The 25,984-nt window shown below is 36.4% G+C and overlaps 2 protein-coding genes across 7 annotated transcripts; one reads left to right on the top strand and one right to left on the bottom strand.

The window, feature by feature from the left end:
• The first annotated feature begins 494 nt into the window (after positions 1-494).
• LOC133870886 (pentatricopeptide repeat-containing protein At5g57250, mitochondrial) lies at positions 495-6,910 on the top strand. Of its 6 annotated transcripts, XM_062308151.1 has the most exons (7): positions 495-2,917; positions 3,122-4,025; positions 5,282-5,463; positions 5,545-5,609; positions 6,199-6,282; positions 6,442-6,474; positions 6,551-6,910. In XM_062308151.1, the coding sequence occupies exons 1-2, from the start codon at positions 666-668 to the stop codon at positions 3,936-3,938; spliced, it is 3,069 nt and encodes a 1,022-aa protein (XP_062164135.1). In that variant the 5' UTR covers positions 495-665; the 3' UTR covers positions 3,939-4,025; positions 5,282-5,463; positions 5,545-5,609; positions 6,199-6,282; positions 6,442-6,474; positions 6,551-6,910. The 6 variants fall into 6 exon arrangements, with proteins under 6 accessions (XP_062164135.1, XP_062164131.1, XP_062164130.1 ...); XM_062308147.1 differs by having other exon boundaries at positions 495-4,021; XM_062308146.1 differs by having other exon boundaries at positions 495-4,025.
• A 3,613-nt stretch (positions 6,911-10,523) lies between these two features.
• On the bottom strand, positions 10,524-20,503 carry LOC133870559 (glycosyltransferase BC10-like). Its single transcript, XM_062307720.1, has 11 exons — positions 20,142-20,503; positions 18,426-18,947; positions 17,670-17,768; positions 15,224-15,324; positions 15,054-15,125; positions 14,755-14,845; positions 14,154-14,234; positions 11,941-12,000; positions 11,736-11,858; positions 11,150-11,188; positions 10,524-11,049 (listed from the first exon to the last, which is right to left on the bottom strand). Exons 2-11 carry the CDS (start codon positions 18,804-18,806, stop codon positions 10,921-10,923), a joined length of 1,176 nt encoding a protein of 391 aa, XP_062163704.1. The 5' UTR covers positions 18,807-18,947; positions 20,142-20,503; the 3' UTR covers positions 10,524-10,920.
• Between the last annotated feature and the right edge of the window lie 5,481 nt (positions 20,504-25,984).

The raw sequence follows: 25,984 nt of genomic DNA, 5'->3' as shown, positions 1-25,984 counted from the left end.
TATCTTCCAAATATTAAAAAATATTTTTATATTAATATTTTTTATTTTGTGAATAAAATTTAATTTTTTTAAATTAATATGATTAAATTAAAATATAAAAAATATTTGTAATTTTCCGTACGCGCCAAACTCCAAAAAATGATTTCGACGGAAATTATTTTTCTGAAAAATGACTTCCCTGAAACTATTTTACGGCGGAAACCATTTTACACCGAAACAAACGAAGCATAAATGCATTTTAAAAATCATCGCACAATTTAAAAATAGTTATTTTAAATAGTAGTTTTATTAGTACATTAAGTGTCCATCAAAAAAATAAGATAGCTTTTAAAATTATCATTTGATCAAAATCATCAGTTGATCAATTACACGCCTAATGATAATATCAACAACCACCTATTTTTTGATAGACACTTAATGTACTAATTGAATTACTCTACTTTAAATCCCAAAATTTTAAAATAGCAAATCCACAGCGTCCCTGAATAGGATAACTCGTCCGTACTTTTTCATCCCAAAATAGTTGAACGGAGAGCTCATAGAGCGGGCCATTTGGGTGGCAGTCATGACTGTCGAGAGCATCATCTCAGTTGCGAAAACCTGCACATTCTGAGTCTCTCCTTAACAGCAACAACAACGTCTCTCAAATTCGACTTCCACATACAATGTTTTTCTCTTGCACCAAATTCTTCCATTCTTCTTCTTCTTCTTTTTCTTCTAATAACAAGTTCCCAAAACTCCCTCCTCTTCAAACCTTACTCAAAAGAGGCTTTACTCCCACTCTCAAATCCATCAACCAATTCCTTCTCTTTCTCTTACAAACCCATCGATTCAACTCAGTCATCCATTTCTTCTCCCAGATGTGCTCAAACCAAATTAAAGGCAACTCTCAGACCCACTCAATCCTTGCCTGGGCTCTCCTCAAATCCCCCAAATTCGAAGAAGCAGGGCATTTCATGATGACCCAGAAGGCCAAAGCTTTGAATTTTCCCAAAACTCGCATGTGGGACTCTTTAATTCAAGACCTTTGTATCAAACAAAACAACCCAGAAAATGCTCTATTGGTATTACGGTTTTGCTTGAGAAGTAACGGTATTCTCTGTTCTTCTTTCACTTTTTGTTCATTGATTCATAGATTCAGCTCTCAGGGAAGCATGGGTAAGGCAGTTGAGGTGCTGGAGTTGATGACGGATGAAAAAGTTAGATACCCTTTTAATAATTTTGTTTGTAGTTCAGTAATATCTGGGTTTTGTAAGATTGGTAAGCCGGAACTCGCGGTGGGGTTTTTCGAAAATGCCATGAGTTCGGGAGCTTTACGGCCTAATGTCGTGACTTATACGGCGCTTGTGAGTGCTCTTGGTAAGTTGGGTAGAGTGAATGAGGTTGATGATTTGGTTTGTACGATGGAGAAGGAAGGATTGCCATTTGATGTTGTTTTCTATAGCAGTTGGATTTGTGGGTATATAGCGGAAGGGGTTTTAGTGGAGGTGTTGGGCAAGAAGAAACAAATGCTGGAAAGAGGAATCAATCCGGATAGTACGAGTTATACTATACTGATAGATGGTTTTTCCAAGCTTGGGGGTGTGGAAAAGGCAGTTGGTTTTTTGAATAAGATGACAAAAGATGGAATAAAGCCCAATTTGGTTACGTACACTGCTATCATCTTGGGATTTTGCAAGAAAGGGAAAATGGCGGAAGCGCTTGCTATTTTCAAGATGGTTGAGGATTTGGGAATTGAAGTGGATGAATTTATGTATGCAACTTTAATTAATGGCTTTTGCAAGAGAGGGAATTTTGATCGTGTTTTTCATCTGCTCGATGAAATGGAGAAGAGGGGGATTAATCCAAGTATTGTGACCTACAATACTGTGATCAATGGATTGTGCAAGTTTGGGAGGACATCAGAGGCTGATGAGGTCTCAAAGGGCATAGCTGGAGATGTTATTACTTACAGTACACTGTTACATGGGTACATTGAGGAAGAGAATATAACGGGGACTTTGGAAACAAAGAGGAGATTGGAAGAAGCTGGAGTCTGCATGGATGTTGTCATGTGTAATATACTTATTAAAGCACTATTTATGGTTGGGGCATTTGAAGATGCTTATGTAATCTATAAGGGAATGCCAGAAATGGATTTGGTTGCAAATTTTGTCACTTATTCTACAATGATTGATGGGTACTGTAAAGTAGGAAGAATTGGTGAGGCACTTGAGATATTTGATGAGTTTAGGAGGACATCTATTTCTTCAGTTGCATGCTACAATTGTATCCTTAACGGTCTCTGCAAGAACGATATGGTGGATATGGCCACTGAAGTGTTTATTGAACTCAATGAGAAAGGTCTGGCTTTGGATGTTAACACCTATATGATGTTGATCAAAGCAATTTTTAAAGCAGAAGGTGCAGATGGGGTTTTCAGTGCAGTTTGCAGACTGCAGAATCTTCGGCCAGAAATCTATGGTACTATTTGTAATGATGCTATCTTTTTCTTGTGCAAGAGAGGTTTTCCTGAGACAGCAAGTGAAGTGTACATTGCAATGAGAATGAAAGAGTCAACTGTGACCAGCAAGTCTTACTATTCAATCTTAAAGGAGCTTGTTAGTGGTAGAAAAGTGTGGTTAAGTCGGCCTATTATGACTACTTTTTTGAAAGAATATGGCCTAGTTGAACCTAGGGTATACAGGATACTTGCATACTACCTGTGTCTGACAGATGCGAATAGAGCCATTTGGTTTCTCAACAGAATCAAGGAGAAGTTTTCAGCTGTTACTTTCCCTGTTTCTGTTTTTAAGGCACTTGTAAAGGATGGTAGAGTTTTAGATGCATATAAACTTGTGGTGGAGGCTGAAAATCGTCTACCCATTATGGACGTGGTTGATTATACAATTATAGTTGATGGACTTTGCAAGGGAGGGTATGTCAATAAAGCCTTAGATCTTTGTGCTCTTGTTAAAAAGAAGGGAATTACCCTAAACATTATCTCTTATAATTCAATTTTAAATGGTTTGTGCTGTCAGGGTCGCCTTGTTGAAGCATTTAGGTTATTTGATTCATTGGAGAGATTTGATTTAGTTCCCTCTGAGATTACATATGCTACATTAATTGGTGTTTTATGTAGGGAGGGGTTTTTGCTAGATGGCAAGCAGCTGTTTGAGAGAATGGTTCTTAAGGGCTTTAAACCAAATACACGCATTTACAACTCATTAATCGATGGTGTCTGCAAGTTTGGTAAAATGGAAGAAGCCTTCAGACTTCTGTCTGATATGGAGATAAAATGCCTTAAGCCTGATGAATTCACTGTTAGTGCTGTCATCAATGGCTATAGCCAAAAGGGTGACATGGAAGGGGCTCTCGGATTTTTCACTGAGTTCAAGAAGAAAGGTATATCTCCTGATTTCTTGGGTTTCTTGTATTTGATCAGAGGTCTCTGTGCAAAAGGAAGGATGGAAGAAGCCAGGAGCATTTTGAGAGAAATGCTTCAATCACAGCCTGTTGTGGAGCTTATAAACAGACTTGACACGGAGGTTGAAACAGAGTCGGTAGAAAGTTTTCTTCTTGTTTTGTGTGAGCAAGGAGGTATCCAAGAAGCTGTTACAGTGCTTGATGAAGTTGCATCGATGTTCTTACCGGTTCGAAGATGTCATAGGGCTAATCATAAATCAGATTTACTATACAATCTTTATGAACGGGAGGGATTTGGTACAGTTGCTTCAAAGTCTATGGCCTGCCATTCTGAAGCTGATTTGGGGTTTGGATGGTCTGACGTAAAGGTAGTAGAGAAGGTGGAAAATTATTATAGAATAGGGAAAAGATTTCAATTTCATAACTTCGACTCTTACTATTCACGCATAGCTTCACACTGTTCAAGAGGGGAAGTGCAGAAGGCTGGTCAATTAGCTAAAGAAATGCTCTCTAATTTGGATGCATCCCATTGATAGAAGCTTAAAAAGTGGGTTCCTTAACCAGCCTTGGAGCTTCCTCTCCCATTTGGTAAAACAAGGACCAAGCATTAGTACCTGTAGGTATATACTATTGATTTCCCAATCTTTAAGTTTATATGATATTTTCACTCTGTGCAATGTATGCTCCAATTAAAATAAATGGGAGTTGTCTGATTAGTTTAGAACTTGTTTTTTACTTATGTTCCCTGTACTATATATCCATGGAATAGTGAAGCTCCCTGGCAATGTGAATTGGATGATAGATTAAATTGACATGTTTCTATGGAAGTGTTATTGTATAAGTTTGTGTGTAATGGAAAATTTCGATTGATCTGTTACATCTATTCCATCATCTGTATTTGATTTCACTAAGATTTATGTAATTCTTATCATAGAAAAAAGTTTTCCACCTTCTATCACTTGGCAGCACTAATGGAGTATCAGGCTAGCTATATATATCCCCATCAAATCCTAATTTTTTTTATTTTTTATTTTCCCAATAAGAGTTTACATGCCCAGGATTGATACTTCTTTTTCTACCATACTTAAATCTTCTTGTTGGGTGCACATTACATGTGAGATATTGACCTAATCAGCTCCCAAAGCATAATTATTTTGATTGGGCAGTCAAACTGCTCATTTATCATTTCAGTTTGCTGTTTCTTCTTGTCTTGGCTGCTGTAGCATTTTGCCTATGACTAGTCAGATATTCAGTTGGTGGACAAGTGGTTGTTTTGTGCTTCAGTTCTCCGCATTTGTGGTCTACTACAGCCTCAACTATCGCTTTTGTTTTGCAACAGATTGTCATCATCAATTAAATGGGTGTCAGCTGGGTATAACTTTTATCTTTTACAACTGACAACTGTAACAGTGACTATTTTGAACCAGTTGGACTTCTACTACACTAGGTTGTGTTCAGTAGACATTTGGGCTAAGTTGAAACGGTAACTATCCAGAATCCAGATAAACCTTGTTATTTTTCCTCATTTTGAACTAGAAATTGTTCCATAGCACGAGCTTGGAGCATGGGATTCGGCTATGATGACTGCCCTGGTGAAGAAAACTTCACCAGCTCATCTTGAATCTATATTTGTGTTAAGCTCCATTGCTTCCTTATCCCCATTTGAAACTGACAAGGACATGCGTTTTCTTTTGCTTCCCCTTTACTGGATGTGCTAACTGGTGGAGGGATCACCTCATGCTGCCGCTACATATTCATGCTTAGTTTTGAATTTTGTTTTTATAATTTTTTTTTTCACATTTGTAACATTGGTTTACAGATTGTGTGAACTGCAAATGAAGTTTCTATTTTTCTTAATTTTATGACCGTCCTGCAGCTAATGAAATTTGGAAACATCAACTTTGATGGCACAAGATGGTGAAAAAGGAACATTCTCCAAGGCTTATAGTAGTCTTCGAAAAATATACATTTTCTTATACGATTTAGTAGGTTAAACTTACCTGGAATGCTGGGACAAAAATTTTAACCTGTGCCCCAATAAACATTCACAATAATCAGGTAGATGAAAACCAACTTTGTTTTCTGGGCATAATTTTCCATAGAATCTTAGCCTCAACTATTGCGTCTATTTTGCTGCAGAATCTGTTCAACTAAGTTGTGATGGTTGGACAACTTGTACTGCCCTAGCATGCGCTTTGAGACAGGTAAATATCTATGGCAATTCTCATTTTTCACTCAGTTTGAGTTGAATAATGGCATGGGCTTTCTGTGATGACTGTTCTGCTGAAAGATACCTCAACATAGCTATATAATTGATACATGAGAAAATCAAGCATAAGATTTGAATATTATTTCTTGAATAAGATCAATCCAAGAATGAAAAGAATCATACAAAACATTTGAAAATTATTTTTAGAATAATATATTTTATTTTTTGTACAAGAATTTTATGGTTATGTTTTGTATTTTTATTTTTTTCTTTTTCACCAAGTATTCTGCTTGAAAATACTCAAACTTTGCCAATATAAAGGCAGGTCTGTATTGTTTTGGAATCAAGTTTTGAAGTATCAATTAAATTTGAAGTTTTTCAGAGTTATTTCTCCGTTTGCTTATTTGGGGCAATTAGAATATTTCTCTTCTTTATTTGTTATTTTCCCTCTTCCTAAATTTTCTTTTTTAATCTTCAATTCTTGGTCTCTGTTATTATCATACGCTGTCAAAATAATTTTAATTCTGTCCCACGTTAATAATATCTTTAGTCATAATCTAATTATTTGTTGTAAACTCCGGCAGGAATATGCATTTCATTTCCGTCACTCCATTTGCAATATGTGCCAACTCGTGGAGGATTTCCCAAAATGTTGCTGCATCTTCATGGTTAGTTTGTGATATATTCTTTTATTATATTTTAATTTTATTTTTCAGCATTGTTTTATAGCTTCGATTTTTTCACTCAATAATACTAAAGAATTTACATGAAATGTTGAATTTCCCTTCTTTGTATGCTAATGAGCACTGAAAAATTAACTTGTGCAGTGGAAGATCATAACACTTATTAGGCTCTCATTGGTTAGTGGAAATATTTACTTTTCTTTTCACAGTTGAACAAAACAGAGTAATCAGCTAACATCATCTGTGTTAACAGGAAAGTGCCACGACTCAACAAATCTTTTGCAGATGAAGAATCCTTGACATTCTTGAAGGAAGCTACCCGTGCCTCTAACATCATTGACACTGCGCTTAGAGAAATTATACACTTGCATCTCCTATACATCTCTTGTACATTTACATACAATCTAGTTTTAAATCCACCATTGAATTTGTGGAACCCAATGTGGGTTTTATTAAGAGATGTATGAAAGATATAAAAATATAGTTTCTCTTGCGCTTATACACAACATCTTCATCCATGCCATTTGGCATCCATTCCTTTCTATCCAAATGTAATACATATTTGTCAACAAGCCAATATGGCAACAGTAATGGAAAAGTTTTTGCTTTTAAAGTATTTGCAGCTCATAAAAACTTTCTATCACAACTTGTTGGCTTTCCAACAATGAAAGCCATGCTCAGAGAAACCACAACTGCAAAAATAGATGGTCCCTGGTTTCCATATGAATTCAACATCGAACATCTCTCCTTGGTAACACCATTTTGGCTGTCTACTCTTTGTGTTTGTATAGCAAAGCCATCTGATAAAATTGGGATTAAGGTTTCTTGCAATTCTCTTCATCCTAGTTGTTCATTTGAAATGAACGGTTGGTAATGAGTCACATTAGCAAACATGGAAGAATGAGCAAATAAAGCCCAAAGAATTGAGTTTTGGGTGGCTGAGGGGGGTGGTCAACCACCTCCCACCTTTTTGTGGCCTTAGCAACTCCTCCAACCACCTCCTCCTCAATACTCATCTTGCTTGTGCTTGCCAATCGGAGTTCTTTTGCAAATGCACGCACCTCCTTCTGCTATTGCCAATCCTTCTTGAGCTTTCACCGAAGTTGATTTTGGAAAACCATTCTCAAAAACAGGTTCGCAAGCCGCAAATCTATCGACCTATGAAAACTTCGGCTGAAACCGCCTCCTCACAAGCACTCACGCGCCACTATGCATCTCTATGATCCTGTCTACGCACTGCACACGCCGCTCCGCCAGTGCTTTTGCTTCACGCGCTGCACACACTGCCATTCACTCACGCGCATCTATCGGATCCACTTGCCCGACCCAACTTGGATATTACCTGTTCCCAATACTTATTTGAAATTGAATCCTATAGCTTGTCTTTAAACCTTCTTTATGTTCGACAACTTGCCGAACTTGGTCTTGTTGTAAAATTTACTAATCAAAGGTGTGATCTACAGGATCCATAGACAGGTGTGCTACTTGGGATAGGCCATAAAGGTTTGTTTGTTTTTTTTCTTTTCTTTTCTTTTTCTTTAAGTAGATACATGAAAAAGAAATTATATCAATTATGACTGAGCAACCCAAAAATAAACACTAAGAATGCAAGTATGCAAAAGCAATGCATCAAATTAAGACCCGGACCTATTGATTTTTAGCACGGATGCCAAAAATTCAAGCTACCATTAAAAGTGGTTAAATGTGTATATAGAGTCCAGAGGACCCAAGCACTGGTTGTGTAACAATTACAGGGAAAACAGAGGAAATACAGAAAACAAAACGCCCAAAAATACGAAAGTAGGAAAATAATTTTACAGTATTCGCATGAAGTCGTCGAGACTGGAAGACTTCTCTCTAGTCGTGAACGCTCAAGCAACCGTAAACTACCAACAACAGAGGCAGGGAGGAGAATCATGGCTTTCACGCGCTGGCGGGTGAGAATCACTTGCTGGCGCGTGCAACCCACGCTCCAGTACATGAGTGTCATGAGTGTCAGGAGGGGATGCAGTTGGTGTCGATGGAGGCGAAAGACGTCGGTGATCACAATGGAGAGGTGCATGTCGTACTGAATCTAGAGAAAGAGTGTAGATCTAGGTTTGAAAACTTCGACCTTAGATCCAAACCAAACTCGGTGGAAGACATGGTGGAGGAGGGAGGAGACCCATGAGAGCTGCGTAGATGTGTAGAAAAACAGATAAAATGCCTCCAAAGAAGACATTGATACGACTAAAGTAAACTCTAGCATCATCGAAGCCTCCAAGGAGGCGAGAAGGGGAGGGATAAGGAGGAGGAGTGGGGTAAAGGGGAAGGGAGAGGAGGAGGAGGTAGGGAAACGGCAGCCATGGCTTGCAGAGAATGTTTCTTCATAGGAGAGAAAAGGGAGAAAAACATCAGAGAATAAGGACCTGTTAAGCAGTCCCCTTTCATTAGGCCGTAAAGTTGGTCGCCTCTTTGAGCTCTTTGCCTTCCATGTTCTTGCTCGTCTGTTGGCCTCCACTCAGTTCGTTGCTACCACCACATCTTCAAGTCTACGGCATTCTCATCTTAGACATGCCTCCTTATCCCATGTTCGGTCTTTAGCTTCTAGTGTTCATCTAGGGACTAGAATCCGTTAATTTTGATACCTTTAATTGTCTGTCATGTCAATTGAGCAAACAAATTGCTTTACCTTTTAAAAAAGTGTGAATATTTTTCTTCTACTCCTTTTGATTTTGTTCATTCCGACGGTTGGGGACCTGCGCATAGGAGTAAAAATGTGATGCGAATGCTATTTTTAGTAATATTCGCATCCATAAAATGCGGTTATTACTTTTAAATATTCTCATCTAAATTATATGATTACTATCCGCATTATGCGGTTATTATCTGTTATCTGCATATGAGGTAATGAGAGTTTTGGATTACTATCTAAATTTATATATTAGATTAAATAATACAGTTATTACAATATGCAAGCTTAAATAAATTAAGATTTAACTTATTACACAATTCGTGATTATATGTTATAGAGGGTCAATGTCTCATAGAGTAATTGAGATTTGTAATGAGGTATGACTTTGAGATGATAGTGAAAAAAACCTAACATAACCTAAAGGTCCTAAACTTACCAAATCCAAAAAGACGTTTTTGTGTATTTAATATATATATATATAAAGTGAATGTGGATGCGGTCCTTAAAACCGCTAGCCGCATCCGCATATGCGAATATTAATTTTTGCTAACCAACATACGAATAGCGAATGCGGGCAATTATTTTCCGCCCGCATTTTTACCCATACCTGCTCATGTTCCCACTCAAGAAGGCTCTAAATAATTTTAAAAGTCACTCTTGTGTCCTTATGTTCCTCCAAGAATGATGTGACTTTTAAAATCACCATTTAATCAAAATTCAATAGTAATCACTTCATAAACTCAATGATAATTTAAAAGCCACAACATTTTTTAAAAAAAATACAAGAATAACAAAAAAAAATTATTTCTAACATTACTCCAAGGCAATGTAGATGACTTTTCTGATTATACTTGTCTTTATCTTTAACGCAATAAATCTCAAGTTTTTAAAAAAAAAATCACTATTTTCTGTTAGTGTTAGTGCCTTGAAGTCATCAAGTCGTGGGCCCCATTCAAGTTTTCTATTCCTTTTTGTTTTTTTTTTTTTTTTTTAGCGCAACAGCCATCTCCTCACTCCTTGAATCCAATACGAGCACCACCATCTCCTTTAGAAAAAAAAAAAACCTAGTGCAGAAAAACACCTCCAACCAAAAACCTCAAATACGGAAACACCTAGACCACCCCCTCAAGAACCCAGAAAACCCAAAGCAGACCTGCCGTAACAGCACGCTGCTGTTGCCGGCTGCCATGTGCGACGCAAAGCACAGCTTTTTTTGCCCGCGGCTGTTGCAGCATGCAAAGAGCAGCAACCCACTAAATTAATACAAATGTTAGAATACCGAGCCGATCGAAGCCTCCCAGCCCTATGTAGGATGAAGATATGCATGCAAATTCTTAACTTCTCTAACTAAATTAATACTAACGTGCGAATGAACCATTTAGGCACCTAGTAAGAACTCAGTTTCAACTCACGTGGAAGCATACTTTGATCAGTATACTATTTTAACTTTCTACTTGTATACTTCTTTACTCTCTTTTTTTTTCTTTTTCTATCGTCTTTTTTCTTCTTTTTTCTCGTCTTTTTTCTTGTTTTTTCTCTTCTCGACTCAAAATGATCAATCTCAAGGCTCTATTGACGTGTAGTATTTCAGAAATTCACCTTGTCAACATCTTTTACAAAGATTACCCATAAAAGCGCAGAAATAGTTCGCCCAAAATTTTCTGCTGCAGCACTAAGACATTCACGGCCCGAATTGCCGGGGAAAAGAAACAATTCACCCATCCCCAAGGAAGTGGCACTAACAACCTGTTAGTATCCTGCCAAATCAGGTCACCCTAATTGCTATGCCAGTTGCCCTTGCACTCAAGAATAGTACTTCGGGATCATTCAACCCTAATAACGTGACAATTTACAACTTCATAAGCGCTATATGGGAACCAAAGATTGAGCGAATGGGTCGAAAGCAACAATTGTTTCGACCAAAGAATTTAGAGTCAAAAATATCTTGCTCAATTTGCTGTATAATTGGAGAAATGGTGCAACAAGTTATCAAGAGCTTCTGGGTAGAATTTCCTGGCAAAAAGGTAACAAGGTCGTTTTACACCATTCCATAAGCAAGGCCATTTTTGCACTTCCCTCTGTAGAATCAAAAGGAAAAAAAAAAAGAATGTTTTTAGATACTGCCCAAACATATCCACCCGTGAAAGATTGAATCCGGATTCATTATAGAAAGCATACCTTTTCATCACTCGTTACATGCACGCTTACATCAATTGACTGCAGACATAACATCATCAAAGTGTCAATCAAAATCCATGACATCTAATTGAGATAGCTACAATTTCTAAATGATGTGTTCAACTTGACATGGCAGCAAAACTAGGGTAGTAGAATTAGTGTACAAGACTGACAAATGTCCACCACAGCAACCCCAAAGACCAGTCTCATTCATACAGCATTACCAATTCCATGAGCTCACCAGTTTTTATTATGCCACATTCTCATACAGATGGGCAGTTATCTTTGAATTTAAAAACTATAGCAGTAAGTCAATAATAAAATGTCCATTCTATTTCTTTCATTTTTTTTTTCCCCTCTGTTTTAGGGGAGGGGAGAGGGTGTTTGAGAAGATGACTGTTTCTTTCCCCACCACAATACATAATTATTGGTAGCATGGGAAGATTATAATGGATATTAACTGTATTCCCCCAAGGGGAATACCATGAGAATAAGTCTCTGTGATACATGTCTCAACAAGATAAACACATGTTCACAGGCATGGCTGTTTCGTGCAGAATATTGTATAGATCAAGCTGAATCATACCGTAATATTCTTCAGAAGCTCTTCGGTAATATCCTGAGCCCTGTATGATTTTGGGTGCCACTTTCTCTCAGACCAATCAACGTGTGTAACTGACCAGTTAGCAACTCCACCAGGATCAATCATCTGAAAACACATTCAAAAGATTCAGTCAGAAATGCTAAAAATAAGCCAAAGCCGAAGACACAACATTGACAGAAATTCTTACATGGAAAAAGGTCGGCAGGTAATGTTCATCAGCAATGCAATTGCGCCCCTCCAAAGCTGGCTGTAATAACAAGAACATTGTCATTGATGTCTATTGGCACCTTCAACCACATTTACAAAAATTCATAGTTTCAAAGATCCCAGTAAGCATGTCTCCACATTGTTTCCTCTACACATTAATAACTTAGGTACCCAATTATCAAAGTTTAATTGCTTACAAAATAGATGTTGCCAAGGAATTAGAAGGAAAAAAGTGGTGGGGAGATATCAGGTACCTCACAATATTTTACAAGTCAATGCAATGAGCAAAATTATGAAGCCCAAACAAACAATAAAAACAAATGTAGATCCAAACATACAAGTGTGAAAAGAAATAAAACAAGATATAGTACAAAATTGTCTTCTCTCATAACTTGCCTTCCAACTCAGAACGATATAATGCAATTCCAAGTTTCCTAAAGTTCAAACTTCAAGATCAGCAAAAGAACAAATGTTAGCCAAATTGGCAGAGATTTGTCTAATTAATATTTCCTCTTATTCAAGTATGATAATGAAAAGATACATGGTACAATCTGGCCATAGACCAGATTGTATTACAAATTTATACGAATATCAAAACCCCCTACACTTCCAGTGCAAATCATGAGCAACAAATACTGTAATTAGTTCATCTACTGCACCAAAGGCTAACATATAAAGCATGAAACTAGTAACACCGACAACATACCTAGAAACCAGTTTGAGTAATAAAGCTTTAATGTTAATCAACTTTCTATTTGTGACATACTGGTGTCCTAGTGTCATTGAAGGAGACGTGCACTTAGTAAGTCCTAAAAGCAGCATCCATTTATCAATGAGAAGCCCCTTCATCATATCCATGGATCAAAGGAAGAAGGGCCAGAAATTGGTCGATAAAAATAAAAACAAGGGCCTGAGAATGTACCATAACAGGTTTGAGATAAAGAAAGAAAAATAAAAAATAAAAACAACAAAGTAACAAGCAAAGAAGCAAACAAAAACTGGTTTAGATAGGTCCTACACACCGGGGACGAAGCGTAGAGGTCACTTTAGCTTGTTGTACTGGAGTCCTTCATTGTCAAGGGCCAAATAACAAGGGATTCAAGTGTACACTAAATAATTACATGGCATTAAGACATTAACATACTGAAGTTATAAAAGCCCCATAGAATTTAGGTAGGTCTGGAAGATATGCTTATCATGTAGACTTTAACAGCTTGCTTATTCTTAACATCATCAATAGAAACATCAGATGCATTGGAGCCCACTATCTAAAACAAAACCTCCCTAAAGTTCCTCATGCATACACACACACACAGAAATATACACCAAGAAAAGAAAAGTGTTGTGAACCAAGCATTACAGCCTCTGATTCAGGTATCTTCCACAGAATAGTTCTGCCATTGACCAGGTAAGATACAATTCTGATTGTTAAACCACTCATTAGCTTCTCAAATATCAATGATAAAGTCATGATACATAAATCTCTTTGCTTCTGTAGAACAACCAAGGGAATGTCTAACTTGAGAAAATAGGTCTCACTGGCAAGCCTTTTTTCTCTACCGACCCCACAAACCCTATCAGCTGTATGGAGAAGAACACTTGATTTTTTATTTATTTTTTTTTTTTTTGGTAAAAGCCAGAAAACTGGTGAGCTTGACTGAGTATTACTTTTATTGTTAGCAAACGATCCCTGCACAACAGTTGCATGAAATAAACTAATGCTGAAATTCCAACACTTATTATGAGTCTGAAATACTTAAGGTAATGTTGAATATAACATAATACTTAGAATAGTGCCAAAAATGTTTCTTGCATATATTGAAAATCTTTCTAGCATATACCTTGCTAGTCAAAAAAATTTCCAAGCGGTTCCAAATAAGATGAGAGGATAAGATATAAAAATACCTAATGGAAGAAGATGTGATGATGATATTGGAACCAATAAACCATCAAAGTTTCAAAATTACATTGCACAATCTAAATTTGCATAAGGAACAACTAGAGGCCAATCGCATAATACGAACAAGCATCTTTTAGAGTGTCCTCATAACAAGTAGTATCAAGAAGAAAACATTGTGGATAGCATATACATATATATCTCCATTACTAAAATTAATTTTCATGAAAACTCGTACAGCAATATTAAATATTCTGAAACCACAAAGAAGATAGAAGATGTCACATTAAGTTCACCTTGCAGTAATCCCGGAATTTAGAGTAGTAAAGATTGTCAGCCATAGCTATCACAGCATGCTGCCGCTTCATTGAGAACCACTGAACAGAAATCAAAGCAATAATAGTTACCTATACATGATATTGAACGAGGTTTAAATTATAGAGGTGCTGCATGTCGGTACTCTAAACCAAGAAACCTTTCATCACCACTAACCCTGTCCTAAAAATGTTTCGTGAAAAAGGGCAAAGCTCGTACAGCAGGATGCAACAATGCATCACCTATTGTGTCATTGGTTGGACTTCAAAAACCAGAATCTAGACCAGAGATGGATGACCTTCAATACTGAGATAATTTGTCAAAACAACTGTTGAAGTATTAAGGAGGCCCTACTTATAACTTGTGTTATTGCTCTACTGGAATGCTTGTTCAATTAACAAATTTTAAATTCGATGTTTAGTCAATTTGTACCCCATCTAGGAAAGGGCTACTGACTAGTATACGAGCTGCGTGGTTAGTCCAATTAACTGTCCTTACAGCAATACATACACATAGAGTATTCTACGCATTGCAAACTACATCCCCACCCTCATCATCATCAACATCTTAGTCAAAATATACCTGTGCCCCCTTTCTAAAGTCTTTCTTCTCAATTTCAGGTAACATGTGTTCTGAATACCTGCCATTTCCATGTGGACCAGGATCCTGAAAGCTGGGGGGGGGGGGGGGGGGGGGGGGGGGAAGCAAAGAGGAGAAGAAAAGGAGTGAATCAACAAGTTTAGATCCAAATCAATTCCACAAGATAGAATTTCATATTTGAAGAAAGCTAGAATGAAATTCCAACAAATGAAGAATTTCAAAATTGGAATGCCTGCTCCCATCCTAAAAATAATCCACTTTAGAAAAAAGTGTTCACTTACCAGTCAACATAGCTGATATTCGTATGCATCAGATAGTCGTAGATATAGTCAAAATTGTGCAACGGCACACAACTGTGATACCAGAAAGAGTTCAGCAGAAATTGAAAACAGCAAGTAATTACAATTAGTAAGGAAAAAAAGAACTCCAGGTAACCCTACAATCTCATCACCTATCAGAAAGTAAAACAAAATGCTGGTTATCAATATCTTGGAGAGCATTTGCCAATAATCGTCTCTCGGCATCAACCATTGAAATTTTCCCCCATATGACCTGCAAAAATGATCAAGCAACTAATCTTATTAATTTAGCTGCACACCAATCACTAGCTCATGAAACAAAAAATAATAATAATAACTACAAAATACTTTAACAAATACTTATGCAAAATCAATATATGATTTTTATGAACAACTAAATTATCAAAGAATTATCCATGAAAGCAGCATTAAAAGTTTTTACTAACAATTAATGATTATGTAGACTTTAAGAAATACATTTCAGGAGGGAGGAAAAAAACAGAGTTCCTACAATTGAAGTTTTTTTTTTTAATAAATAATCAAAAATTCATTACTACGGTTAAAGTGACGAGTGTTATCCTTCTTTTCCTACAGTACCGTAAACTTTACATCAGCAGATGTGAACACTTCAAAGTGCTCTACTTTAAATTCTTGAAATGGTAGAAACAAACTATGTCAATATATACTGGGAGTATCTTCTGGATTATGAGTTTTGGGGGGCTTTGTGTATTGTGTGTGCGTAGGTCCTTGTGGGTTCTCTTCTATGGGTTAGCTGGGTTGTTCCTGTGTATACTTCCTGCGTACTTAGGGGCGCTTTTCGCTTTTTTAATAAAGTTTTTCTTACTTATCAAAAAAAAAGAATTGACTATGTTTACATAAGTTGTGAAGAACACAAAATGACAGTCATTTCCCTCTAAAGAAGTCGGTGTATGTTAGGTTTTGTCTGTGTGGAGAATAATTATCATTATTTCAAAAAAATTTATGCAGTGCAATCAAATGAGACAGTAGTTCTTTATCTTTTATTGAGATACACAAACAAAACTTACTCAACCATATGGGATTGGATCTATGACTTCATCCTCCACCCCTGTTAGTGGTGGAAGGAGATGCCATTTGATCGAAAGACCATTGGCTAGTAGATGTGCATATAGTGTTATTAGATGACATTAGTTTTGGTTAATTTTGACCAGAGCAAGGGCTCTGCCACCAAATAATTAATATAAAATCTTAATTATAGGATGCGGCATACATCTCAGCAGCACTTTCACATCTTTTTCACAAAGATATGGAAATATAAACTGTTTATTAGAAGTCCTTGATTCATTTAAAATTATATAGCTTACCAGAAATAGGAAATTTCCGATGACAGAAACTAGAAAAGATACAAGTCAAGCTGAGCTTTTCCCTGAAAATTCACATTGGTTTGCTTTATTTGCATGGTGGTTTATTCTTAAATCATGCGATTGAGGATGAAGCTAGGTCAGTTCAGTTCAAGGACTGGTCAAAAAATGACGAAACCCAAATAAGTTGCACCCCTTGCATGACTTATGCTAAGGGAGAATGCTGCAGCCATAAAAATTGGACCTAATAGTTGTTTCTGCATATTTTTCAGTTTTGGCAAGTACATGTTTTAAAGCAAGACCTATATATTTAAAAGGTTTCCTTACAAGTCTTTTTAGGGTTAAAATGTCTTTGATTTGAGTATAGGGCTTTAAATTATAAGAGCTGCAGTACTAAGAGTCAGAATTCTAATTTTACTCTCTAAAGTTATGCATTTTAAGCATATTCCAAGTCTTTCTAGCAGTTTCTCAGAGTTCTAGGAGCATTTACTTGAGTTACAACTTAGTCCTTTGGGTAGTTGGTGCATGGAGAAGCAAGATCAATGCAATGAGGCTGTACCCCATATACAAAAGCTCATGTCACCTAAGTAGCTTGGACACTTTTACAATGAAGCCATGATCTTGCCCGAATCAGTCTACAGGAATTTCTTGAACATATCAAAAATCGAAGATAAACCTTTATATTTTGGTACAAATACCGAAACTTCTTGGACACTACTAGATAGTATGGAACTTCTTGACCATATCCTAATCTTTTAGGATTTTCCATACTGACGCTATATATAACAAATCATACTCATCAATCAATTTTAGTGAATCAAAGCTCTTGAAGGTCTTGGTAGATCAAATTTAGTTACGTCACATCACTCCCACTTGATAAGTTTCCAATAAAGCAATTAGGGAACCATGACCTACCCATCCTCATTGGCCACCTATACAAAATAATTCACATCAAAACCAAGCTAGAAATTTATGCTTATGCATAACTTTCTAAGCAATTGAAGTCCTGGTTTTCCTATGGATGCATGATTTCTATTCTCACAATAGAACAAAAAAGAGAAAGGAAAAAAAAAGTTCCAACTATCACAACAAGAAAAGGGGATCTTGTAAAATTATTCCAAAAACAGAAAAGAGAATAAAAAAAAAAATTGTAGAATGATTGCAACAAAGTTTTATTAAAACATATATCTCAGAATAATACTTCTCATCACTGGAGGACTGTAAACTGAGATCACATTTTGAAAAAATATTTGTGAACCTGATCACTGCGTATGTCTCGATCAACAAAATAACTGCTGACATGTACAGGTTGTTCCTTAGATGAATGCACATAAACTGAAAATTTCCCTTCGTGACCCTGCCAAAAAAATGGAAATCTTTAGCTAAATATATTATTATATATACTAAAATTACAGTATGAGAGGTAAAGGATCAATAAATAACAGATCCCATATGTATTACCATATCTTAGAATTTAGTACCATAACCTAGAATGTGTTTCATAGGCTAACTCCCAATGAACATCAACAGACTTGCGCTATGTAAGGGCAAACAATAGACATGATGGATAATTTTGACGTCCACACATAAGGCCTTTGTCATCATTAATAGACATGTTTACCATGCACATAATGTTGTCCATTTAAAACTGAAAAGTTGAAAATCTAAAAAGGAAAGAGACAGAAGTAGCAGAAGCTCCATCCATTTTAGTGGAAGTCATCAGAACCAAAGCATCATGTGCAATTGTGAATCCAATATTTGCAGTTAACTAGTTCAGAAAAGCAATAGTTGACAGAAGTCAAAATCAAAAGAAAAAAAATACGCACTTTTTTTTATAGGCAATAAAAGAAATAGCATTAAGTGAGAGAGAGAGAGAGAGAGAGAGAGAAAAACCACGCATGATATGCTTGGTTCAGACAAAAGAAGAAAAAAACAATTCATAATCAAGTAAAGAAGCATATCTATTTCTCAGGCAAACCAAAAGAAAAAGAAAAAATAAGAAATGGAATCTTACATGAAAAAATTTATCCCAAAGCTTCTCAAAAGGCAATGAACCCCGAGTCAAGAACATGAAAGCAAGTTTAGAATTTTGGGATTGAATAGGAGGTCTATTCAGAATATCTTTAATCACAACATGAGACGCAAGTTCTTCATCAGTATATTCTCGTGCGGGAGCAGGTGGAAGCCAATAAGAAATTTCACAACCTTTAGAAGAAAATATGTAACATGCAGCACTGCTCTGGGGTGGATACATATAAGCACAAATTAAAAACACTGTGACCAATGAAATCAAGACAATTATCCACATAGGCCTCTTCATAGGAGGACGGTGGCGAGCCCCAGGCAAGATCTGCATATCACCCATGCCTACACGCCACGGATGACTTGTCTTCATCTAGAAGAAATGCATCATAACTTCATCTCCAGGCGATGTCTGTTTTATCCTTTGTCCCCATCTACCCCAGTACTCTTTTCTTTAAGGAATCAGTATTTAATAGCCTACGAGAGAACCCTCAACTGATTGATAAAGATGAATCTGAAATTGGAATGCAAACCCATTAGCACGCCAAATAAGTATTATAAACGCATTGCCTTCCTACTGACACTATTCGATAGAAGAGTGTTCTAAAGTCAAAACATACACACACAGACACTCAAACACAAACAAAGAGAGACAGAACACATAATTTCAAGGGAAGCAGCATTAAAACGTTGTGTTCTACAGAAGAGAAACTTGGTAGAGTTTGAAGAAACAAAGAAAGAGCACATAATATCACAGCAGCTCGCTCAACATTACAAAAGAAAAAAAATATGTTAACCTAATTTGCCCGTTTGAAGAGCCAAAGACTCTAAACTCCAAAGCATCTGTTACATAATCTATTAATTCGTCCATCAAAAAGGGGGAGGGGGAGAGAAAGAGAAAGCGGGTTGCTTGATCAAGTCCCCAACCCTAAATTTTTGACAGGGAAACAGTAGTAAAACCAAATGACGACCAACATCATGAATCGAACTCATACAAACCAATTAAAGCTTAATAGGTTGCTTAGAAGAGGAAGTTAAGAAAATGAATAAAAAGAAACAAAAAAAGTAGGTTTGCCAATAATTCTTGGGCAAAGAAAAGGCGCAATGTTAAAGTACCCAACTAAAACACCATAACAGATTCGGCCGAGCAGCACCATATCAAAGAACCCATATTCAAGATCAAAGTATTTTCTCTCTTTTTGTCCTCTCTTTCCTTACCATTTCTCATCAACTAAGCAGAGCAAAAGTGTATACATTTTAAGCAATTCAAAACGAAAATTCAAAAAACGAAAACGTGTATGTGAACAAAACAGTTGTATAAACGAAAGAACAAAACAAGAAAAGGTTAATGATTAAGCAAACCCTTCGAATTCAAAGTTGCGAAGCAGTCCAACAGCTTGAACCAACCAATACTCCCATTTCTATACGTACATATAACAAAATCCAACGCTCACGTCTAAAAAGTCAAACCCAAATTCAACCTACCCCAAAAACCAAGACCCGCTCAAATCCAAAATGCACACTCCATCGCCCCATTAGTCAACCCCCCCCCCCCCCCCCCCCCCCCCCCCCCCCCACAATTTCCCATACGCACACCGTTTGATTGCGAAGAAAACTCGTGAACGCAATAACAAAAACCTTCCGAATTGTAAATTACCAGAGAAAACATACTCATCGAAATCCCTCCCCCTGGGAAATGATAGATTACCTGGAAAGGAAATGAGCTGAATCGAGCTCGATGAGATCCCCAATCCACGCAAAAATCTGTACCCCCGGTTCAAGGATCTAGAAGCTTAAGCTTTTGGGTATTGGCTTTTCAAGATCTAGGGCACGAAATAATGACCAAGAATCAGACCAAGAACTCGCAGAAAGAGAGAGAGAGAGAGAGAGAGAGAGAGAGAGGGTTTTATATTTATATCTATAAATGGTGTTTCGGGAATATGTGTTCGATTTTGATTTGATTCCTTCGACGATTCGTTTACTTGTGTCTGTTTCGCCCTATCAAATTCTCTTACCAGACGAGAGAGAGAGAGAGAAACGAGTGGAGGAAATAAGGCAGTGCTTTTTGCTTCTGCTCCCCTCCAAACATAATAAGCCATTTCAGCCGGCGATTAAAATTTTATTCATTTTTTTATTATATGCCTTCACCGCATTTCTAGCGCGTGTAGTCTCATTTCTCCACCACCAACAAGAACAGGTCCAATTTGCCTGGCCGAATGACTACTCTCTTCTGTTCAAAAGTCAATTGTGAATATATTTCTTATACTTTTTTTTTAACAGGAATATATTTCTTATACTTGTCCCTTGGATTAGGCTCGGGGGTACTAATTTCTCTTTCTCTTTTCCGTTTGGGTGTGAGTTAGGTTGAGATATGAATATAAGATTATGTAAAATCAATAATAATTTTATCAATTTAATTAAACGAGTCAAACCCTTCGACTCTAACCCACTAATTTCATATTGAATTCGTGACGTGCTTGCAAGTCGTGTCAAAAATTGCTAGTTTTAGTGTCACGTGTCTTGTTCGAATCGTCTTGAATGATAAATATAAGACTATATAGGTCAATCTGAATCCAACCCATTTAAGTAAACAGCTCAAACTCATATACCTTAACCCGCTAATTTCATGTTAGGTTCATGTCGAGTTTATTTTGATTTTGATTTTTTTCAATTTTGAGAATTACTTTTGATAATTTACCACTTCACCCATTGTCTATAACCTATCACGGTATTAATTTTTAGATATTAATATTAAAATTTTGAATCAAATTGTTCTATTATCATTATAATTACCACAGTATTCTGTTTGTAACTTCTAAATATATTTTACTAAACAATAAAAATTTTAATTGATGAAACTACACTTAGTACCCTCTCACTTCCACCCAATTTGCGATGACCCTAAAATTTTAAAAATTTGAAATCAACCTCCTTTAACTGGTTAGCCTTTCTATTAGATTCGACGAAAAACACGTCACATGCAATACATGTGACTGAAGATGTAACCACCCAAAAAATAAATCCTTTTTAAAATACATGTGATTTCAAAGAAAAAAAAAAAAAAAAAAGGAATTTATCCACCCTAGAGGATCGATATCCAATTTCTAGGATCGATCTTAATGTGATAGAAACTCAATTTTGATAGCCCAAAACCATAGGAACTCAACCCTTATCCTAAAAACCCTATGAGACTTTATATTCCAATCCTAAAAATTTAAAAATTTGCAATCAACCTCCTTTAACTAATTAGTCTTTCTGTTAGAATTTTCTATTAAATATGACGAAAAATATGTCACATGCAATATACGTGACTCAAGATGTAACACCTCAAAAAAAAAATCCTTTTTAAAGTATATGTGACTTCAAAAAAAATAAAAAAGGATTGATCCTCCCATCATTAGGATCGATCCCACCCTGGTAGATCGATCATCCAATTTATAGGACCGATCTTAATGTGACAGAAAATCGATTTTGATAGCCCAGAATTTAGAAACTCGATCCTAAGCCATATTTAACCCTAAAAAACCCCAAGAGACTTCGTATGCATGATTTTCCAGCCTCCTAGAGTGTGAGAGTGACGGCCAAAGGTGAGGGAGCTCAAAGCTGACAATTTATGTCAATTCCAAAGCCGAATTCTTGTTCATTCAACCTATTTTCTTAATGTAAAGCCTGCAAGTTCATTGTTTCTTTTGTATTACATTCCTCGACCTATAATCTTGTTGATTATTGATATATTTCTTTAGTAACCTTGACGCTTGGATGATGCGTATATGTTGTTGCATTGAGATGATTTGTTTTAAGAGATATATGTACTTTATGCACCTAAGAAACCAATAGGGTTAATTACCTTTTTTTCTCTATGAACTATAAGCCATTGTTAGAATACCCTATGAACTGATACTCTCACCACCTGACCGCATCGAACTACCATTTACTTATCAAAACCTCCATTTCGTCAGTTAACCTCGTTCAAATAAATAAATAAACTTGAAATGATACAAATACCCTTACTTTATAAACAAAATTTACATAAATACCCTTAACAATAAACAAATTTTTTTTTTTTTGAAAAAACAAAAGAAAAAAGAAGCAGTGGCCTGCAAGCCACCCTTAAGGCGTGCAACCCCTGCCTATGGGGTGGTCATGCAGCCCCCAGCCCCATTTCCTTTTCCTTTTTCTTTTTCTCTTCTTTTTTTTTTTTAAAAAAAAAAAATAGTTTTTATACATTTGAATTTTTAATATATTAATTTTTTTTTATTATGAATGACACTTGTCATCATATTATTAGTACTGACGTGGCACATTAATGAAATTCATCAAGCGTTTTGACAGGATTTGACTATATAGACTAAATTGTTATTCTGGCCCACCTCGATGACCTTTGAATTATTTTTTATTTTTTTATACTGTAGTATGGGATTTTTAATTTAGGCAAAATTCATAGACTAATTTAGCATTTATCTTTAGTTTAAATTTTTTTTAAAGGTTTTTTTTTTGTTTTTATTTATTTTTAATTAGTTTTTTTAAGTTTTTAATATTGATATTTTTTATTAAATTATGTTTTAAGGTATTTCATCTTTAAATAAAAGTCAACATCTAAAAAGATAATAGTCCATCCAATCTAACGAGATCCCCTAACGACGGGGGTTTTGGTAAGTAAATGGCAGTTCAATGTAGTCGTGTGGTGAGAGTGTCAGTTTGTAGGGGCATATTGATGGAGGTTGGTAGTTCATGGGGGAGAAAATGTAATTAACCCTTTTTTGTCTTATTAAAAAAAAGAAAAGAAAAAAAAAAGGTCATTTTTGTCTTTTTCTAGCCATGTGGAGGACATTGACAATTTTTTTGTAACTTTTGGTGGGGGGGTGAATATTATCAATTGGATAGTAGTTTGAGGAGGTATGTTGACTTTTCCCTAAAAGTATTTAGCATTGTTTTCTTTCTTGTCTTCAATTTCTTTGTACACCTTTTCTCAAGTGAAAATTCAAGGCTTTAAGTTTATGCTTGAGAACATAGCTTTGGTTGGACAATTGCTAAGTTTCTCAAAAAATTATAGTCAACCAATTTATAAGTGTGAAACACAATCTACAAGACAATTAATTCTCTTTAATTTTGAACTTTTTCATTGATGTGGAATGTAAAAATGATTTTCTACAAGATATACAACTTATCCTATAAGAGAATGTTGTTTCTATTTCTTTTTCAAGATAAGTATATCAATTACCAAAAAAAGTGATAAAATGTATGGTACAAGAAAAAAAAAATTGCCATTTCAATAGTTTCAATCTTCAGCTAGATCTTTAAGAGCAACTCCATAGAGACGAAATTTTGTAGAAGCAAAATTTCGGAGAAACATGGCTAACAAGTAAGGATATTAATTCAAAATTATTTCACTTGGGCCAATTTTTGGCCTAGGTGATCAATCACCAAGGTTCCAGAAACTCCAGTGGTCAATCACAACCCTTTTATGATCAATCATAGCCCAATAGTGCACGATTTTAAGTGTTTTTCAGCGCTCCAGAACGATGGTTTATGCCTACAAATTCATCCTCAAGCTAATCCTAGCCTCTATTTTGATTGCCTAGCCTCCCGGAGTGCTCTAGAGAGAGAATAACAGAAGGAAGGTGAGAAAGAGAGGATGGTAGTGTTGGTGAAGGATCTTTAGGAGTTCGAATCCCTGCATGGTGAGAATCTCTTCTCTCGCTTTCAATCTTCTATTTTGTCGTTGTTAGTTTTATTGGCTTCATTATGTTGACAAAATCACTATCATGTAATGATACTGTCTTAGCAGGGATACCGTTTTATTTCAGAGTCTTTAGATGTTGAGAGTTTATTTCTCTAATATGGAAAGAGCTTTATTATGACAAATTTCAGTGTTACAAGCTTCAAGAAGGCGATTTCAGAATTCCAAGAAGATTCTATGAAGTTTCTAACTCAGCAAAAGTCAGACCCCTTGTTCTGGTCCAGACGGTCCAGTGAAGCTTCTAGACGCCCTCCTGTGTCAAGAAGATTCTGACAGCTCAGCGTGCATCTGTCTGGATATTAGGGCAATGCGTTATGTAAAGACGGTTGCACAGTTCACCATCCGGACGCTCTATGCCTCCACTTAGAGAAATCTGAATCAGTGGCGATTTAGGTCTTTTAAGCCTATAAATAAAGGCCTCTAGGCATGTATTATTCATAGAATTCGGTATTGAATTCCCTAGAGCTTAGAGAGAGTGTTTAGGTAGAAATTGTGAAGATTTGCTAGCTCTCTAAGTGCTACCAGGTATGTGGTTCTTGTTCGTGTGAAGTCTAGATTAGGGAGGAGCTCTAAGCTAAAGGAATCTATTGAAGACCCCTTCAGGTAAAAGACTTAGTTGGGAAGCGTTCACGTTAGGTTACGTGTCAGAGCACAAAGTACAATCGCTGCATAGGGGTATGTAAATATTACTACTTTGTTACTAGCTTTGTCTTCTGAATAGTGGAATTCTTAGGTTTGGCTGTCCCGGAGTGATTTTTCTCTTAATTGAGTTTCCACTTTGTTAACAAAATAGTTGTGTCATTTAAATTCCGCACTTTGATACTTTGTTACACATTGTTCATGAAAATAAATATTGATTTCTAATTTATCCAAGTGTGTGTGTTTGTATGCAACAAAATATCTTAAATGCAAAATTTAAATAAGATAAGATATTTGTTACGAAGTGAAAACTCTGTAAAGAGAAAAACTACTCCGGGGCAGCCAAACCCAGGAACTCCACTATCCAAAAACAAAGCTAGTTACAAGACACTCATACTCACATACCCTTATGCAGTAGTCATACATTTAACTATGACACGAACCCTATCGTGAACGCTTCCCAACCAGATCTCCTACCTGAAGGGGTTTTTGATGGATTCCTTTACCTTAGGACCAACCCCTAAGATAGACTTCACACGAATTGTTGAGCACACATCGGCAACGGCTTAAGAGCTAGCAGATCTTCAATTCTCCTAGCTTTGTTACGAAGTGGAAACTCTGTAAAGAGAAACTACTCCGGAGCAGCCAAACCCAGGAACTCCACTATCCAAAAACAAAGCTAGTTACAAGTTACAAGATACTCATACTCACATACCCTTATGCAGTAGTCATACATTTAACTATGACACGAACCCTATCGTGAACGCTTCCCAACCAAATCTCCTACCTGAAGGGGTTTTTGATGGATTCCTTTACCTTAGGACCAACCCCTAAGATAGACTTCACACAAATTGTTGAGCACACACCGGCAACGGCTTGAGAGCTAGCAGATCTTCAATTCTCCCTAAACACCCTCTCAAAGCTAAGAGAATTCAATACCGAATTCTGTACAATTAACAAGCCTAGGGCCCTCTATTTATAGACTTACAAAAAACCTAAATCTGCTGAGATTGTCGAGCATCCGGACGATCTTCTGCGATTACCTTTCAGAAACAGCGCAATTCTATCCTTATCAAGTCCACATCTAGATGGCTTGGCTGAGCGTCCGGACGGTCTTCGCTATAACTCCTTTCTGTGTTCGAACGGAACACTAGAATATTCTGAAATGCTAG

The sequence above is a fragment of the Alnus glutinosa genome, chromosome 6 (genome assembly GCF_958979055.1).
Source record: "Alnus glutinosa chromosome 6, dhAlnGlut1.1, whole genome shotgun sequence".
NCBI classification, from domain to species: domain Eukaryota; kingdom Viridiplantae; phylum Streptophyta; class Magnoliopsida; order Fagales; family Betulaceae; genus Alnus; species Alnus glutinosa.
The sequence above is the reverse complement of the archived record's forward strand: the minus strand, read 5'-3'. Positions and strand labels throughout refer to the sequence as shown.